This window comes from Biomphalaria glabrata, chromosome 9 (assembly GCF_947242115.1).
Source record: "Biomphalaria glabrata chromosome 9, xgBioGlab47.1, whole genome shotgun sequence".
Classification (NCBI taxonomy): Eukaryota; Metazoa; Mollusca; class Gastropoda; family Planorbidae; genus Biomphalaria; species Biomphalaria glabrata.
In genome coordinates this window covers 2,659,189-2,678,985 of record NC_074719.1, presented here as the reverse complement: position 1 = coordinate 2,678,985, position 19,797 = coordinate 2,659,189, and the positions used below count along the sequence as shown (strand labels likewise).

General features: G+C 34.5%; 1 protein-coding gene and 1 long non-coding RNA gene across 2 annotated transcripts; one reads left to right on the top strand and one right to left on the bottom strand.

The window, feature by feature from the left end:
* The first annotated feature begins 4,175 nt into the window (after positions 1-4,175).
* LOC106073729 (selenocysteine-specific elongation factor-like) lies at positions 4,176-14,529 on the top strand. Its single transcript, XM_056040916.1, has 8 exons — positions 4,176-4,635; positions 7,096-7,265; positions 8,119-8,208; positions 8,620-8,802; positions 10,043-10,126; positions 10,771-11,331; positions 12,271-12,457; positions 13,012-14,529. Exons 1-8 carry the CDS (start codon positions 4,356-4,358, stop codon positions 13,176-13,178), a joined length of 1,722 nt encoding a protein of 573 aa, XP_055896891.1. The 5' UTR covers positions 4,176-4,355; the 3' UTR covers positions 13,179-14,529.
* A 624-nt stretch (positions 14,530-15,153) lies between these two features.
* LOC129928134 (uncharacterized) lies at positions 15,154-19,783 on the bottom strand. Its single transcript, XR_008779751.1, has 2 exons — positions 19,384-19,783; positions 15,154-19,001 (listed from the first exon to the last, which is right to left on the bottom strand). It is a non-coding gene; the product is annotated as an uncharacterized LOC129928134 (long non-coding RNA).
* Positions 19,784-19,797: the final 14 nt, after the last annotated feature.

Sequence of the window (19,797 nt, the reverse complement as noted above, 5' to 3'; positions counted from 1 at the left end):
AATACAACCATTCTTAAATGGACAAGTTTTTGCGTCCCAATAGACTGGATGCTGATCCTAGTTCAACTAATGCTTCAGTTACATGGAAACATTGGATTTCTTGTTTTGACAGATTCGCAACGAAGGTAGGGGCTAGTGAAAGCGAACAGTTTGACCTGCTATGCAACTTTGTGTCTCCATCCTTATATCAGTATATTTCTACCTGTTCTAAATACTCAGAAGCAAAATCTATTCTTGAGAATTTATTTGTGAAGGCCCCTAATGAAACATTGGCCAGACATTTGCTTGCAACTTGCAAACAAGAAGTCGATCAAAGTCTTGATCAATTTGTACACAAGCTGAGAGTGATGGCCAGAGATTGTCAGTGCTGACAAAAATGAAGAGGACGCCATTCGCGATGCCTTTGTTAGCGGCATGCGTTCGAGTGTAATTAGACAGAGGCTACTTGAGAAAAGATCCCTTGACTTGAAAATGGCTTTAGATATTGCCAAGACTCTCGACATGGCCCAAAAAGAATCCAGTTCGTTTAGTACTCCGTCTCAATTGGTAGAGTCATCTCTTTCGTCATCGGCAATCTCAACCGAAGAAATGGTGGACTCAGAAACAATCGCAACAGTGAATACTAAATGTTTCTTTTGCGGAGGTAGTCGGCATCTCAGAGCGAAATGCCCTGCCAAAGACTGCATGTGTCATTCGTGCGGGAAAAATGGACATTTTTCGAAGGTTTGCAGGTCTCGCAACACTCCTATAACCAAAACAAAAGTCAAAACATCTCCTAGCCACGAGATTAAAAGACAATCTTGTAAAGATTGTAGCTGCATTAAGGACTCTACACATCTAACATCACTAATTGCTACTTCGTCTGTACCTGGTTTAACTAAATCAACAGTACACATCTCTGTAAATGGCGTGAACCTAAAAGCCCTAATTGATACAGGTAGCGGGGAAAGCTACATTTCTTCAAACATACCAAGAGAGTACGATTGGTCAGTGACATGTTCAAAGCACAAAATTTCTATGGCGTCATCTCAACTGTCAAGCGTCACAAGAGGCCACACGTTTGCATCGCTAAAATACAAAGGGGAAGTTTACAATCAATTCAAACTTTCGTTACTAGATGAACTTTGCACTGATGTAGTGCTTGGGTTAGATTTCCTCGCATTACACAAAGAACTGATAATTCCATTCAACGGTGGTCGACCTGCATTTCATGTCTGCTCGCTCAATGCTGTTAAGGTAGAGGCACCACAATTGTTTGCAAATTTATCCCCTGACTGCAGACCTATTGCTACTAAATCTCGTCGTTACTCCTTCCAAGACACACAATTTATTAAAGCTGAAGTTGAGAAATTGATACGAAACGGTATCATTGAACCTTCCAAATCACCTTGGAGAGCTCAAGTCCTTGTCACGACCAATGAGCGGCACAAAAAGCGAATGGTCGTTGATTATAGCCAAACTATAAATAGATTTACTTACCTGGACGCTTACCCCATGCCTAGAGTGGATGAAATGGTGGAGAAAATTTCCAGGTATGAAATCTTTAGCACATTGGATCTGGAGAGTGCTTATCACCAAATACCTATCCAACAGAGCGAAAAGAAATACACAGCCTTCGAAGCTTGTGGTAAACTCTACCAGTTTTGCAGAATACCCTTTGGGGTCACTAACGGTGTAGCTTGCTTCCAGAAAACCATAGACACTATTATAAAAAAGAAAAGTTGTCTGACACGTTTGCCTATGTCGACAATGTAACAATATGTGGTACAGATGTAGACTCCCATAACAAAAATCTGTTGCATTTTCAGAAGGTAGCTCTGGAATACGGAATAACTTTCAACGAAAGTAAAAGTGTATTTGCTACTAAGAAGGTAAAGCTGCTTGGATATGAAATATCCAAAGGGCATTTGAAGCCGGACCCTGATAGATTTCAAGCTCTGCGAGATTTGCCACCTCCAAAAGATCTGAAGTCTCAGAAAAGGATTGTAGGACTTTTGGCATATTATGCTCACTGGATACCAAATTTCTCCGACAAAATGTATCCTATAATGAAAAATCAAATTTTTCCTGTACCTACAGAAGTAAAAACAGCGTTGGAAGACTTGAAAGAAGAATTGCAGAAAGCAGCAATTTTCACCATAAAGTATGACCATCCTCTTATTGTGGAAACTGACGCTTCTGACATCACAGTAGCTGCCACTTTAAATCAGGAGGGAAGACCTATTGCATTCTTCTCTAGAACTCTTTCACCTACTGAAAGGCATCAATCTGCCATAGAGAAAGAAGCCACTGCAATAATTGAAGCCATACGCAAATGGAAGCATTATTTGTGTGGCAATCATTTTACCCTTATTACGGACCAGCGGTCTATTTCATACAAATTTAAAGACACTCATGACAAGAAAATTAAAAACGATAAGATACAAAGGTGGAAATTGGAACTAGCAAGCTTCAAGTTTGATATACAGTATAGACCTGGGAACGCCAACACAGCAGCAGACACCTTGTCTAGAGGGCACTGTGCAACCATGACGAAACAAAGTAGCCTGAAGACGTACCATGACTACCTGTGTCATCCAGGTGTCACTAGACTTCTACATTATGTCAGGTCAAAGAACTTACCCTTCTCGGTTGAAGAGGTCAGACAGACCATTCAACAATGCAGAACCTGCAATAGAATTAAACCGCAATTCTATAAGGAATTTGCAGGTACGCTCATCAAGGCCACACAGCCGTTTGAAAGAATAAGTGTTGACTTTAAAGGTCCTTTGCCATCAGCTACTCGCAACAAGTATTTGTTAACAATGATTGACGAATATTCGCGGTTTCCATTCGCTTTTCCCTGTCCTGATATGACATCTAAGACAGTAATAAAGTGCTTCGACCAGTTATTTTTCCTCTTTGGAACACCCAGTTACATCCACTCTGATCGTGGCACATCATTTATAATAAATGAAAAACTGTCATGGAATCCACATATTGATGAAACTACAAAAAAATCAAACAGAGCATTAGGATTTATTAAAAAGAAATTTCTATAATTATAAATCAAATAAGAACATAAAACTAAAATGTTATTTAACCTTGGTTAGGCCAATAATAGAATATGCATCCTCCGTTTGGGACCCCTCAACTCAAGAAAACATTAAAAAACTGGAACAGACACAAAATAGAACAGTGAGATTCATAACAAACGAATATTCACATTTGACTAGAGTAACACCTTTAGTAAAATCACTAAATTTAGAAAGCCTTCAGGACAGAAGGCTCAAAAGTAAAGTAGCAATCATACATAAAACACTGAACCATAATCTTCAAATACAAAATTTAATAAAATACTCTGAAAGACACAAAGATAAAGGCACATTCCTCATCCCATATGCTAGGACAAATTTGTACAAACACTCCTTATCTTATATAATACAGACGTTACTTCAAAAAAGAAGATGATTACGTCCTACGCGTCATGCATTTAGTCATGCATATTAACCAATGACTTAAATTCTGCCAAGTCACTGGTTTTCCTGGCTAGCTCAGGCAACCCATTCCATGCTCTAATAGCACTAGGGAAGAAGGAATACATAAAATGATAATCATAATGAAACTATGTTTTGAGTATGAAAAGTATATCTAGATCTAGAATCTAGATCTACACTTCTATATCAGTTATCACTATTAAATCTAGACTCTAGATCTAATCTTGGTCCGGCAGGGTTACATATATCATATATGCATGTTTTTCGTATTTTCCTTACAGTATAGAATATAGACTAGATGTAGATCTAGATCTATATCCTGAGTCTACATCTAGATCATGGAAGTATTATAATAGTTTCTTGTCTAGATGAATAGCATCTCAATTTTAATTTATCGATACTGACCTATATTCAATTGCTAATGATAAAGCAGAAAGAGATTATTATGATTATATGTAGGTCTGTGTGAATTTCTCTATTTGCACCGAATGACAAAAGAAAAGGAGTAAAATCTAGATTAGATCTAGTTTAAACAAAGATGAATTATTCCTTAATTAAATATAGACTAACATTTAAATTGTATTTAATAAAGACACATTTTTAAAGATTTTTTTTTAAAATTTACAATAAATTCATATCTTTTGTCTATAACGATTTTTAAAAACAAAATTACGAAAAGGCTAAAGTACTGATAAAATATAAATATAAATCTCGATAAATATAGATCCCTACATCTAGATCAAGATATCTACATTTAATCTAGTCTAGAGAGGTCTATGTGTAAAGAAGCAAACGTATTTTATAGAGTTAAGACCTATTTACGTTTATCAGTATCGACTCCAATATTTTTTAACGACATCTAGACTATACATTTATAATATGACAGACAGCGTACTTAACTTCAATGTTGGTGTATTGGGCCATGTTGACAGCGGCAAAACAAGTTTGTCTAAGGCTTTGAGTACCGTTGCCAGCACTGCCTGTTTTGATAAAAACCCACAAAGCAAAGAGAGAGGAATAACACTGGATCTTGGATTTTCATCTTTTACTGTAGATCTGCCTAGCACAAAAAAAGAAGTTTTTAAAGGTTATAGCTCTATACAATATACACTTGTTGACTGTCCTGGTCATGCCAGCCTTATACGAACTATTATTGGAGGTAAACAGTACATCTAGATATTGATCTGTAGTTACTACAGACACTATAATACTTAGATTATTATTCTTAGATTTATAGATTGGATAGATCTCAATACTAACAGCAAATTAGTCAAACTTAAATTTAAATATCTAATGTCAGTAATGTAAGAGAACATTTAGTGACATTTCTTATTCCATATGCTTAGATATTGGAAAAAGCCCATAAAAGTGGAGTAGAAAATGACCTAAAAATGAGATTGCATTTTTTTTTTACACAGGTTGCAATTAGAAATACAATACTTTATTAATGAAATATAAGAGGCCTCAAGATGTGTTATTGACTACTTCAGACAATGGCCTTTAAAATGCTTAATGAGTTGTTTTTTTAAGTAAATTACATTTAACAAAGAAAATAATGGCCTTTGACAGTTTTGGTGATAGTCTATACAGAAAATTTTTTTGAACAAAAAAAAAACATGTCAGGCTTTGTAAAGCAATATATTCTGCATGTATTCAAATAGTTTTTGTGTACTAATCATATACGCATGAATTAAGATGAATTTTAAAGCCTATTTGAAAAAAAATTTTCAGACCATTTTGATCCCACTTTTAAAATATTTTATTTTCGGCCATCACAATGTCGCCATTTTGACAACACCTCTCTGACATTTCTTGAAGCTCAAGACCCGATAATTTGTTTAAGTCCTTCAATATTTACATTCTTAACTAGTAAAGTTCATAAATATAAATGAAATCAGCTTTGTGAGATAGAAATTTACTACTAATACTAGATCTATTATTAAATTTCTTATTTAATAAGTAGATCTATCGTTTATAAAACTCAATTTCAACTTTTAAACTTTTGACCTGGGGGCGTGTCTCGCCCGGCTTAGCCAGCGACAAGCTCTCCTCTCTTTAGTTCCACACAACCGCTGTTAGGTCAAAAGGCCACAAAAAAATCATAACTTTCTAACTGTTAAACATACAGTCATAATTTATACACCATTGGAAAGCTCTGTTAAAGTATTTTAATGATGTACTAACAATAAATTGTTTTTCAAAGATAATGTTTTTTATTTGTCATCTCTAATATGCTAGAACAAATTCATAAAAATGCTCCTTCTTCCCTAGTGCCATTAGAGAATGGAATGGGTTGCCTGAGTCAACCAGGAAAACCAATGAATTAGCAAAGTTTAAGTAATTGATTAACATGCACATGTTTGATTAGATTGACCCATGAAATATGTAGGATGTAATCTTTTTTTTTTTTTTGAAGTAACGTCTGTAATACACACTTGAACCAGGATAATATAGTTACTCATCTACTGGGAACTCTTGTTTTGCAATGCTTACCATGCTGCATGCAGCCCATCATATTTGTTTTTCTGCATGTTTTATTTGATAGTTAGATAAGACATCAAAACAGGATACTGCCTCATTTCTTTACACTTATATTTCTATTTCATTTAGTATCATTTTTCTCTGCAAAGCAAAGGCTGCTGGAACCAGTACATGAAATTTGATTTTTTAACTACCCAAGAAGAGGATCTAGGTCCTGGCTTAAGGATATTTAAGGAGATGTATAAATATAGATATAGGTCTTGTTTAGCTAAACAAGACCTATATCTATAAATTAGGTTTATACATAGGCAAGGAAAGGGTGTAATTTACTTTCTTTGCTGTCTATTGATTCCCTAAATTATAAATAGGGTGTTTGCTGTGATGTTTATAGTTTTGATCAGACAAGTCTCTAATAAGGATGTCAGTAACTGAAATAGAGCATAGGAAAAGTGACATTAAATAGAAGACCGTTGACTTAATAACAGGAAAAGTAGTCCTTCCTGTAGGATTCCATTTATGAGGTTTGCAAAAGGTTTTACTACATGTTTTGGATGTTCCTTTAAGAGTTGAAGATAATCTACTTCCTAGTCCTAACCCCAGCAGGATGATGGGGGGAATGGCAGTGGTGTGGTATGAACTCTAGATATCTGAACAACAGTTCAGTGTGCATACCACACGACCAGGCAGCCATCCTGGTGTAAAAAGAAAATGACTTACTAGAAGGAATTTAAGATCTAAACATTTTTTAGTAAATTTATTTGAAGTAAACAGTTTAAAGCGATTTAAAGTTGGCAGGAATGACTAATGAACACATGAAAAATTCTGTGTTGTTAGTATTGCACTTGATCATATTGACCTTTCTCTTAATTGGTCTCTTAATCATTTTTAATAAGGCATCTATTTTTATTGGCCAATGAGATTTTAGGTATAATAAACATACAAATTCATACATACACGTACATATATAATTTCAGGGCTGGATCTTTTTTTTTATGTCATTTAGACTGTCTGTAAAAACAAAAGCAGCTTACATTCATTCCTGTATCGTATCTTGTGAAGCTGATCTGTAATTGAAGTATGCAAGGTAAAGATGATTGCTAATATAGGAATGATGATAATGATTTATTTTATGTTATAGGAGCACAGATCATTGATTTGATGATGTTAGTGGTGGATATAACTAAAGGAATGCAAACCCAGACAGCTGAATGTCTGATTATAGGTCAGATTACTTGCAGTAAAATGATTGTGGTTCTGAACAAAGTTGATATGATCCCAGCAGAAAAACAGGCTGCTTCTATAGACAAGGTAAACAAATCTAAAAAATGACTGAGTTGACAAAGTATACATGTAAAAGTAGCTTTATATAATAAGAAGTATATATGTAAAAGTAGCACTATATAAAAAGAAGTATATATGTAAAAGTAGGACTATATAATAAGACGTGTGGCTCAGATATTGTGTTCGGCAGAACTGCTCTCACTAACAGGAGAAGGGGCAAAGGCAAGTAACTGGCGCCTTAACCAGTAGGCTTATGGCAGGAAGGGCTTGTTAGCCCTAGGAGAAGGAAAACTCTGAATTCTAACCTTTGTTGCCTTGCAGCTATACCCTTTTTTATCCAGGGAAAGGCTTCGGAAGTCAACCCTGAGAAAAAAATCAGGAGCTGGCGAGCCTAAGGCAGTTTGCAGCACCCAGTGCTACACCCTGGCAGAACCTGCGACATGCTGACCCCAAACTGTATCAGCACTGCTGTTCCTTTGGATACTGTACATCAGCTGCGTGGAGAGGGGGAACTGATTGGGTGACATCGTTCCGATCACAGCTAATGCCCAGGCATTCATCTCATATCTCATTTCCATGAGATGATCCATAGTCATTTGTGACTGAAGGAGGCCATAGAATAGAATTAAAGAAAGAAAGAAAAAATACCAAATAATTATCCAGGTCCTAAAGTGTTAAATACCAATTATTTAGACCTGAGAGTAAGTTTAAACACCAAGAAATGGGTGAGGAATGTAAGAGCATACTAGAAACTGATGCTTTATGAGTCCTTTAACCATTTATCAGATTATCTTCAGCTAGTGAGAAAAACTTAACATCTGATATGTTTATACTTTTTATTTACTTATATACATTTTGAACATTTTGGATTTGGTGCTAGATGAAAAAACGCATGCTGAAAACATTAGAGGCAACAAAGTTTGCAGATTGTCCGATCGTAGCAGTTGCTGCCAGGCCTGGTGGTCCAGAGGTAGGTACCTTCATTTTACTTCAACCTAATGATCATTTAATAAAGTAACTAAAGCTAGTGGTTGAGATCTGTGGTGATTAAAAAACAACAACTATTAACTATAATCTTCTGTCATAAGAGTGAAGACAAACCTGTTCATATCTGTAGCCCATTAATGTTTATTGTTTAGACTTGACAGTACTCTCCCTTTTGTAACCATCATCATGAAATTATTTTACGAGGGCAACAATAATGTGATTATTGTGTTAGCCTTGATGATATTATTGAAATCTCTACTGTATATCTTAGTATGTAGCCAGAAATACATAAAAAAAAGTGAAAGTGAATCAGTATCTATTTATAATAATAAGTTTATAATTTAGTTGCAAAAATGTGATTATAGTTGTTTTTTTTTGTCTAAACTTTAACCAGGCTCCAGATAGGGAAGCAGTTGGTATCACAGAACTTATCTCTACGTTAATGGAAAGTACTTATTTACCAGTCAGGTCAGAGGATGGTCCTTTCATTTTTTCGGCCGACCATTGCTTTTCGATCAGAGGTCAAGGCACTGTCATGACAGGCACTGTATTGAGTGGCAGAACTGGTATCAATGATGTAAGTTGAACTGTCCAAGCATTGCTACTTCATTAACTGTGTATGTGTTATGTGATACAATTTTATGTTTTTCAATTTTAGTGTAGAACTTTAATGATTGAATAACAGTACCTTTATGTTAGTAAATCCATTATATAAATTTAAATGGTGTCTGAGTGGTTAAGCACTTGGCTTCTGAACTGGATTTTGAGCTCCTTAGAACATCATTCTTCTTCTTCTTCGTTCTCATTGTTATGTTGGAGTGTTCATATGACTAGACCAATACATGAGATGAACTGCGCAGTGGTTTCCAAATCAGGGAGCTCTCCATATAGTTTTCTTTCTATTGGGGTGTTTTGGGGCCAGTGTCTTATACGGGCCTCTTGGTAAAGAGAGCAGTTTTGGAGGACGTGGTCGGCATTCACTGGTGATACTCCACATGGGCAGATTTCACTGGTTCCAATTTTGAGCTTCCGGTACATGTGTTAGAACATCATTGAGTCACTCTTATTCGGGGAAAGATGGTAGATCATTATGCTGACCACATGACTACTTCATAAATAAATGGCCTTAGAATCAGATGAACTCTATACATCATCTGCATTAAGTAACACAAGTTTTCAAAGGGGGAAAGTTTACTGCCAGTATTTTAATTAATGTAAGCTTACCAATTTTTTAGTATACTTTAGCAACATGAAATTAACCCTTAGTCTGTTGGACCATCAGGGCACCACACATGATCTTTTGACTGTCTCACTTCATTCCTCTCTGTCTTTTACCAGGATTAGAATCTCTTCCATGGGCAGGCCGATCCATTCCTTGATGTTGTCCTCTCTGTCTTTTACCAGGATTAGAATCTCTTCCATGGGCAGGCCGGTCCATTCCTTGATGTTGTCCTCTCTGTCTTTCACCAGGATTAGAATCTCTTCCATGGGCAGGCCGGTCCATTCCTTGATGTTGTCCTCTCTGTCTACATCCCCTTCTTTTCCCTGGTACTGTTGCCCATAGAAAAGTCATTGCAAGCCCTGATTTGAAGGTCATCATGGGACCTAATGACACCATTCAAATGTGGCTTAGTAGTTATACATTTGTAATGCGATCTAAATATGTGACTCTAGAATCCTTTCGACATTAAATTATTTTCAGTAATTTTAAGACTTTGTTCACACATTCAGGATATTGTTGCCACACACTTGAATTGATTTGAAATGTGCTTTGCTGAATTACATTCAAATAAATTTGTTAACATTTTGTTCCTTAGACTGTTGAAATTCCTTCATTAGGCATGTCTAAAAAAGTGAAGTCAATGCAGATGTTTAGGAAGCCAGTGGAAAAAATTAAACAGGTGAGGTACTGAAAATAGAAATTAACAAGTCTTTGATATAGGCCAGTGTTTCCCAAACTTTTGCCCTAATGAAACACTTTGCTCATTCTGAGTATTTAGCGGAACACTTTTTTTTTTTTTTTTTTTTTTTTTTTTTAGAGAGAGTAATTCACATGGTCACCTACAAGTTAATTATTCCAGTAGTTCAGGCCACATGCAACACTGGGGTTACCCAGAACACAGTTTGTGAAACACTGATCTAGATATCAGAATAGAAATACTAATATTGCTTTTTTTTTTTTCCAAACTTGTTTTTACACGAACCAGTATGTTCAATTCAGTTTATTACTAGATAAATTTTCAGTTTAATTATAAATTTTACTCCACACCTGTATTTCTTTTTTCTCACAAATATTCAATATTGCATTTATTATATTTTTATATATATTATATATATATATATTATATATATATATATCGCCAGGGCACCTCTTGAGCCCACCCAGTTCTAATGGGTACCTGTCATTATTTGGGGAAAAGTAAATTCAGTTGGTTGTTGTGCTGGCATCATCTGCCTGATAGGTCTGAAAGGGGAACTATATATATTCCATTTTATCTAAAAGCTATATTTTTAATTTTCATATGTAATTATTTGTGTTTTTCAGGGTGACCGTGCTGGTATATGTGTTACACAATTTGATCCAACATTACTAGAACGAGGACTAGTGTGTTCTCCCGGAGCTTTGGTCACTGTCCATTCTCTAATTGCTTTCATAAGAAAAATTCAATACTACAAGGGCCCTGTATCGACAAAGTCTAAATTTCACATAACTCTTGGTCATGAGACTGTGATGGGCCGTCTTTCAATGTTTGGTCTCCTTGTTGACAATGGCTCCAGCAATAAACTTTTTCAAGACTTAAACAACATCAATCTACAAGATGTGGCTTTTGATTTCTCTAAAGATTATGTCCACCAGGATGAGTTGTCTGCAGATAAAGAGAAAGTAGGTCAAGGTGTAGACGGGACTGTGAACACTTTACAATTCGCTCTGATAGAATTGGAGAAACCTGTGACATGTGCGGCTAATGCTCTTTTGATAGGCTCCAGACTTGATGCAGATGTAAACACTAGCTCCTGTCGCATTGCCTTTTACGGCAGAATCCTCGTTGCAATGACAGATCCTAAGTATAAGGAAACTGTATTACCAGAACTTAAAGTATTTAAGGTAATTTACATCAAGATACTTGTAGGGTAAAGTGTATATTCATGAACAAAGATAGCTTTGGTAGTTCCTGGGAGGGTGCATTTCTCATAAACTTTCCAGCTCAAGTAGTAATTAACACCCTTGGACATTTTAGCTAGCTTTGACCCTGCTGAAATTAGATCACATAAAGTTTACTTCAAAATTTTAATTTGTATCTTTGAAAGAAATTCCTTACAGTTGTTAAAAATTGATAGGTTGATTAGGATTATGTAGCTTTAGTTCTGTGTATGGTGTGGGTATATATCTATGTAGCATGAATAGAATAATATATTTAGTGCTAATTTCTAATGTATGGTTTATCCTGGTGAAGACTGGAATTTTGTAAATTTCTGCATTTTAGGGCGCCTCAGAGTGCACCAAGCTTCAATGGGTACCTGTTATTAGTTGCGGAAAAATAATGACAGTTGGTTGTTGTGCTGGCCACATGACACCCTGGTTAACTCTGGGCCAACATCATCTGCCCTATAGACCACAAAGTCTGAAAGGGGGAATTTTACTTACCTTACTATGAATGGTTAAACTATTCTAATTTATTTGAAGATAATTTATTTCTTTACTGGAGGATTTGCTAAGTGGTTCAGCACTTGGGTTCCTAACTAGGGAGTCTCAAGTTCAAATCTTGGTGAAGACTTTTTTTTTAATTTTTGGGATCTTCACATCATCCCCGAGTCCAGCCAACTCTAATTGGTTGGAGAAAGTAAAAGTAGTGGGTTGTTGTGCTAGCCACATAGAACTTTCATTATCCTTGGCCATAGAAACAGGTGACCTTTACATCATCTGCCCTTTAGATTGCTAGGTCTGTTGTTTTTTTACCACTTTTACCATGAAAATATCAATAGTAGAATTTACTTAATGTATGAACAAGTATATATATATTTTTTTATTGCCAATTTTATTTAGACAAAGACCAGAGAAGGCCTAGTCGAAAGAGCAACTGATAAGTACTCTGTGATTGCCAAGAATTTGTTTAAAAAAGAAACAAACTTAGCAGCCTTTGCCAACTTTAAAGTGACGTTGTCAACTGGGGAAAAAGGTGTCATTGAGGGTGGTTTTGGTCAAAGTGGAAAAGTCAAAATTAGAATTCCAGGTGAGTTTCAATAGAGTGTTCTGACATTAAGTAGTAATTTCTTTTTCTATGCACAATTTTGCAATCTAGGCGTCCCAGCCTATTAAGAGAATATGTGATTTGGTTCATTTTAACATTGTTCATAGCCATCTCAGACTTTTGTGCCTTCAGCGCAAAGAGTGGTGAGACTAATGTAAATGATATCAGTAAGCTGAAATGTATATTCAGCACCATTAACTCACTATTATCTTTGTTTATAGTGAAACTAATGTAAATGATATCAGTAAGCTGACATGTATATTCAGCACCATTAACTCACTATTATCTTTGTTTATAGTGAAACTAATGTAAATGATATCAGTAAGCTGAAATGTATATTCAGCACCATTAACTCACTATTATCTTTGTTTATAGTGAAACTAATGTAAATGATATCAGTAAGCTGAAATGTATATTCAGCACCATTAACTCACTATTATCTTTGTTTATAGTGAAACTAATGTAAATGATATCAGTAAGCTGAAATGTATATTCAGCACCATTAACTCACTGTTATCTTTTAATCTTTTTCACAGAGGGTCTAAGTGACGACACCTACCAAAGATATTCCAGCAGCGGGAAAAAGAAAGGCAAAAACAAAGAAGATGAAGGCGGGACCAACGAGACCAAAGAAGGCGTGAAAGTATGTTTGAGCTTCAAACGCTACATGTATGACTTAAAGAAAGACATGAAACAATCCTAGTACTTACCTGTGAAGTTAGAGCTATTCATAAGGCCACTAGACATAGCATATATACTATGGAGAACTTAACAGACTGTGATTTGACACTGGCTCTTTCATTATAGGTCTATTGGGGCAGAGGCAGTGTTTTGAAATTTCTCTAGTTTATTCTTTGTTATATTGTGGCGCTGCCATTGAATCATAAAAAAGACTAAATTTATTGCTTGATTATTCTTCATATCAAACTCAATGAAAATAATTCAATGCTATACTTGTTATGTTCTTGTTATCAAAGTATGTATTTTATCTGTAGTGTTTTTGAAGTTTTATTTATTTTAGTGCAGATGCACTTACTTGATTTTCATCAAGAATTTTTTTTTATAAGCCAAAACAGCTTATTACTACAATATAAACAATGTAGATTGCCAATAAGATCATTAATCTAGATAAAATGTTTTGAAATGTCACCAAATATTTATACAAATGAATTGCTGTATGCTACCTTTTTTTTTTAATTCTTATTTTTAGGTATTTGTTAAATGCTTTTTGATGTTCCTTCAGATTTACAAATAATTACATTCTAGCCCAGAGCTCTCCTGCTGGTCAACTGGGAATGGCAAGCAATAGTTAATTTTAAAATTTATAGTCATATTTTATTTGTTTTGTCAAATTTAGAATTACTTCCCCTTCTTGCTTAAAAGTTTCTGCGTTCCAGAATAATTGTAGAATGAATGTCCTCCCGTTTGGGATCATGTTCTCCGTGGGGTAGGCATTGGACTAAGGTGTGATGTCTGGCATTCCTTATGCTGTTTACTGAAATAGCAAAGTGTCCAGCAATCTAATTAAATCTTTCATTGTTTCTATTTTAAACACGCTAACTCACTTATAATTGGATATTGATGTAAATACTGGAAATCAATTTTATGACTGAAAATTAGTTCATGTGTCTACATCCCTTCATGAACATTGGTATTATATATAGAAGTAAATAACTGAAGTATTTTCGGTGTCATGTTTTATCAATAAAATTTAAAGCCTAGTTTTAAACGTTATCTTTCATTTTAGTTTGACCTTCTGTAAAAGGCTTTGTTCTCCTCTCTGTCCTCCTATGGGCTTGCAGCTATGTGGTAATTTTAGTTGAGTCGCTTCTGCTCATAGAAAATATTGGAGATGCTCTCCTAACAAAAATAAGTATAGAAAAAGTAAATCAGTGCTCAAGTTTAACATTATATTTTTAATGAATTTGTTTCAATGCTGTTTTTAATTGATCTTAAAGAATGTAAATTTGTTTACATTTGAGAAAATATCATTTTTTACCGACATGTCCATCATTGAAAAATGTATAAATTAAACAGAATTTTCAGTGCATTCACATTTTTGTTTTCACTGTTGATTTTTAGTTATAAACCATTCAACACAAAAAAAACAACAACATTAAAAACACTATTTTTAAAGACAATACCATTTGAAGATACTGTATGGAAATAACTTAAAATAGTTTAATACACCCATCCATCCATCCTTGACCCTAGGCCGTAAGACTGGTTCGTGACGTAGTAGGTCAGCCACCATTGTTTCTGATCGTAACCAGAGCCTGACTGTGTGTTAGCATTAGCGCTTAGGCGAAGTGTTGTAAAATGTAACGCAACCAACGTGTAGTTGTTGTCCTCATAACTATAAACAGACGTATTATTAAAGTAGACAAATTACTATATCTAGACTTTATGTATTTACTTAATATACACACTAAGTGATTGAAGACTGCCTTGCTTGTGTTGTAAACTGAACTGTAACACACCTGGCTGAATGTTTACATTAGTGCTAGGCTAAGTGGTATAGCCTGTAACAGCAACATGTAGTCATGTATGTTATGACTATAAACAGTATTACACCTACATTATATATGTTATTAGAATTTAAAATTGTTGTACAACGTAATGTAGAGATATTACAATAATGATAACAGCATCACAAAAGAAACATGAAAACAAATGTGTGGTGTTATATATAGCAATTTTATTTGCAGACAAAATCTACCACTTGAAAGAGTTCAGTTTTTATTGTAAAAGCTTAATGAACACACAAAAATATACTTCAATAATTTACAATACACATTTGAAAAAATACAATGATTTCATATAAAGTTATTTTACAAATACATATATCCCATGTATATATATGTATATATATATAATTTATTTCTTTTTAAATTTAGATAACTTTCTGATAGTGTTGGAATTTTTTTACTAAGTTGTTTTTATTCTTGCTAAAATTATTCAATAAACAATTGGTTGATGAAAATAAAATCATGTCAACAACTGTCTGACTATCATGACACTCTAAAGAGTCACTGCATAAATAAAAATGCTCATTATTAGCTAATATACTTTTGTTCACAGCTATAGCTACATTTCTTTGATTTTCTTCTTTCAAAAACATGAGTACATATTTTCATTAGTGAGTTGTAAAATGTTTGTAAAATGTTTTACATGTTTCGGATGTTCCTTCAGAGTTGAAGATAATTACTTCCTAGTCCAAACCTCCCGCAGGACGACGGGGGATGGGAGCAGGCAGGGTTTGAACCCTTGACCATCGATAAATTTGAACGACAGTCCAGCGCGCAAACCGCACGACCAGGCAGCCATTTGATTTAGAACACAATAATTGTAAAAAACTAAATCAACAACAGCTTTCTGTGGATGCTTCAGACCACCTCTATCCAAGTTAATTGTAAATTTAAAAGATGAATCTAGTTCCAAAATCTTTTCTAACAATAAAAACTCTTTGCATGCAGTACATCCATTCAGTTTCTTTAAAACCACATGAGCACAATAACCAGCAACATAAGTAACAATCGGTAAGTCTGCTTGTAAACAACTGAAATCACCTTCAACTACGTTTAAATCCATATATTTATTTAATGTTTGACTAGGCACTCTAGTGCTTACATGTGAAGAATCAAAAAAGTTAACAGAAAAATCAAAAAAGCAGTTCATCAGTTTATTCTTTAGGACATTTGACATTCTAAGTTTTTTTTTCAATTTCAAAAACATGCCTAATGGAAATGTTATATTGGGCACCAGCTAACTGTCTATATAAACCAAATCTAGCTTCCAAAGTGTCTGTTTGAAATTTACCTAACAATACATAATTAAGTTTTAACTCAGAAAAACAATAAGAAGAAATTTCTAGTAAAGCATAAGTTGTATGTGAGATGGCAGTAAATGTTTCTCTTGTCAAACATCCAACAATTGGACTTAAGGTACACCAATTATCAAGCCATTTCAGAAAATTAGTTAAAAAATGAATATTTGCATCATTGACATCATTAGTAATTGGATATTTTAACTTATCTTTACATCTCTGACCAACAAATGGATTGTTAACATTTACTATTTTCCACCATTGTAAAATTATTTCTAAAAAGTGTGCTGTGCCGTGGAGATGAAACAAACTATACTTTAGCCCAAGTTCTTTTAATGCCTCTATAATGTATTCTGAAAAAACTTGCAGAACTAGCTTAACATGGATGGCTGCCTGGTCGTGCGGTTTGTGCGCTGGACTGTCGTTCGGATTTATCGACGGTCGAGGGTTCAAACCCTGCCCGCTCCCATCCCCCCTCGTCCTGCGGGAGGTTTGGACTAGGAAGTAAACTATCTTCAACTCTGAAGGAACATCCGAAACATGTAAAACAGTGATGCCCAACATAAATCGACCTGCGGGCCATTTTAATTTCCGACAGTGGTGTCGCAGGCCACATAAAGGAAAGGTACAAAAGCGAAATGAAATTGACCTGAAACTATTTGATTAGAAACCCCCTGGATCTAGCACTTACATTCATTAATGGGATAGAATTATCTCATGCGTCAGAAAACGGCTTCATTTCTTTACTAAAAATATGAGCAACACTGTAGCTAGCTTTATTTTGGTAAATATTAACATTAATCTTCCAATCTCTAGACGTAGTTTAACAATTTTTTTTTATTCAATGACGTCAAATTTGTTTTATAATCGCGTTTCTTTAAAAAAAAAACAGCTACACTTTAAAGTTTTTTGTTGTTTTTTTTTTGTTTATGATGTATTCTACATTTAGAGTCTCATAAACGCACAAATGTTAGTCATGGTACCAATCATCGGAGAAAAATTGAGGGCACTAACGTAGGAAAAGAGACATTTTAAAACTTTTTCTTTAGGAGGGGGGGGGGGGGTAAGCTGATTTTATATACGTTGTGCCGACATTTCGGCGGGCCGGATGGAACCACGTCGCGGGCCGGATTTGGCCCGCGGGCCGTATTTTGGGCATCACTGATGTAAAACATTTTACAAACATTTTGTTTTTCAATACTACTGGGCCATGAAGCCTTTACTGACAAACCATGCCCATATTTTAAAAGTTTACCACTTTCAGGTTCATACAATTTTCGAAGTGTGAGAAAAGAAGCTTTACAATGTTTTGCTGAATCAGTAAAATCTGGAAAGTCAAAGGAAATATTTTCATCTTTCTAATTTATCCAATTGTTTCTTAGACATTTAAAAATATGTACAGGGTCAATAACAAAGAACAAAGGACGTGACTTATCAACAGGGTGTGGGTAGACAATGCTTAATTTAGAAGGGCTCATAAAAAGGGACATGGTCTTTCTATTGATGGCATTATTATCTGCGACTACACACATAACATTTAGTCCTATTTTGTCTAAGCCAGCAATAATTTTCTTTGTTATATTGTGCAATTCTTCAGCAGATATTGAACTTACTTGTAAAATATGAATAACATCTTTATAAGTTGACAAAAGACTCTGTATCATAAAAACATGAGCTGTAGATGCCAAATTAATTGAACAATGATCAGTGTCCACTATATTGTCACCCTTATAGTCCATGAATTGTTTGAGATGTATTTCATCTAACATTAAAATCACTGTTTTTTCATGCTCTTTTAAACTACTAACATATTGTTTCATGTAGTATAAAAAATTGTCCTCTATCTGCTCTAATTCAGGACCAATCTTAAAAGAATTACAAGTTCTTTTAATGGTGATTGGGTGAGGTAAAATAATATTGCCAGAGTTTCTTACATATTTATAAGCTTGCGGGGATATTAAAAACAATAATGAAGAAAATAAAAACAGGTCACAATTATATTTATACTTATTTTTTTTACTTTCTATCAGTTCCATTTGGGACAAGATGAAAGAATAAATAAGCTAATTTAATGGTCATTTTTGAGGAGTGTACTTAGTGTTTCTTTAATAATAGTTAAACTGTTAGTATTGTAGTTTGTGGTAGAATATTGTTTGATGAGTTCTAACAAATTTGTTATTTCATAAATATAGGAGATGTTTTTAGGTAGTTGCTTATCACCTATACAAAATATTTATGTTTGTTTAAAGAAAACTTTAACATCAAGAGATGTTCCAAGAACAATAGAATATATTATCTCAACTGGTCCCAAACCTTGACAATTTACAAAAATGATACACTCCTCTCGACAAATAACATTCCGAAATGAAGAAACATTCATACTTCTTACACTTTCTTTACATTGACAGAAATCATTTATTTTATTTTTTCTCTCATATTCTTCTTGAGATTTCACACTCTCTTTTAACACACTTTCCATTCTTTCACTCTCTAAGTGCTGTTTTTTTACACTCTGACACTCACGTGTTGTAGTCGTTGACTTCGCTGTGTAGTAGCATGGGGCATCCAGGAAACTTTGATGGAATTGCATCACTTCAACCTTGGCCTACTCCGAGGGGCTGTTAGTAATTTTCCAGACTTAGTATCAAACATAGAGTCTGTCCACAATACATCTTCTTCTTTGAAATGTTTATAACAGATCTGAAAGTTTAAAAATGTTTGCTATTAATGCCATGTGAAAAGAAATGCAAACTGTAAATTTGTGAATATATGTAATATTTATAATTTACTAAGTGAAGGTTAAGGTTTGTTAAATTACAAAATAATAGATCCTCAAATCCACTAGATGATATAGATCTAGTAACTGCTTATACTGCTTAGTCTATAGTAGTCTAGACTCTAGATCTATGACTAAATGATAGTGATAGTATAATATATGTAATGTATTTATATGCTATAATTATACCATAATTATAGTATAATTATTGACAGAATAATTGTTTAATAAATAGATTTACATAGCCCTAACCATTTTTAAAATCGTGTTACTAATTCGAAGAATTAAAATCTAAAAGTTACTTACTCTTGAGTAAGCCTAGTCTGTTGGTATGTAATTCTTCCTTGGTATTGCTGCTAGCCATGTTTTCTTTGGGGAATTGAAAAACGTGTGCTTTAGTCTCTTTATTATAATTTCCTTTACAAAAACGGAAGACAGCATTTGTTCACCATTGTACATCTGCAGTTTTAATCCATAATGAATGTGTAGAAAGTCTAACACTATTATAAAGCATATTTAGATGTTTTTCAAAAGAAACATTTCTATCTACACAACACAGCACACACGCATCATCAGTGACGCATTAGCCGTGATTAGCCTAAGCGCTTAACCTTGGCCTCTGACGAGTGATGACGTATAGGCTGCGCAGTGGTCAGAGCTCTAGCTAAGGTTTTGTATGTCGAAGGCGCCGATGCATCCCTTTGGCGCTACAGCCCATGG

Bases quoted from the DNA above. Each gene is read 5' to 3' on its own strand.
- LOC106073729 (XM_056040916.1), top strand. From the start codon at position 4,356: ATGACAGACAGCGTACTTAACTTCAATGTTGGTGTATTGGGCCATGTT. The intron at 8,803-10,042 runs GTAAGTTGAACT...TTTGTTCCTTAG, and splicing joins GCAGAACTGGTATCAATGAT to ACTGTTGAAATTCCTTCATT. The intron at 12,458-13,011 runs GTGAGTTTCAAT...TCTTTTTCACAG, and splicing joins AGTCAAAATTAGAATTCCAG to AGGGTCTAAGTGACGACACC.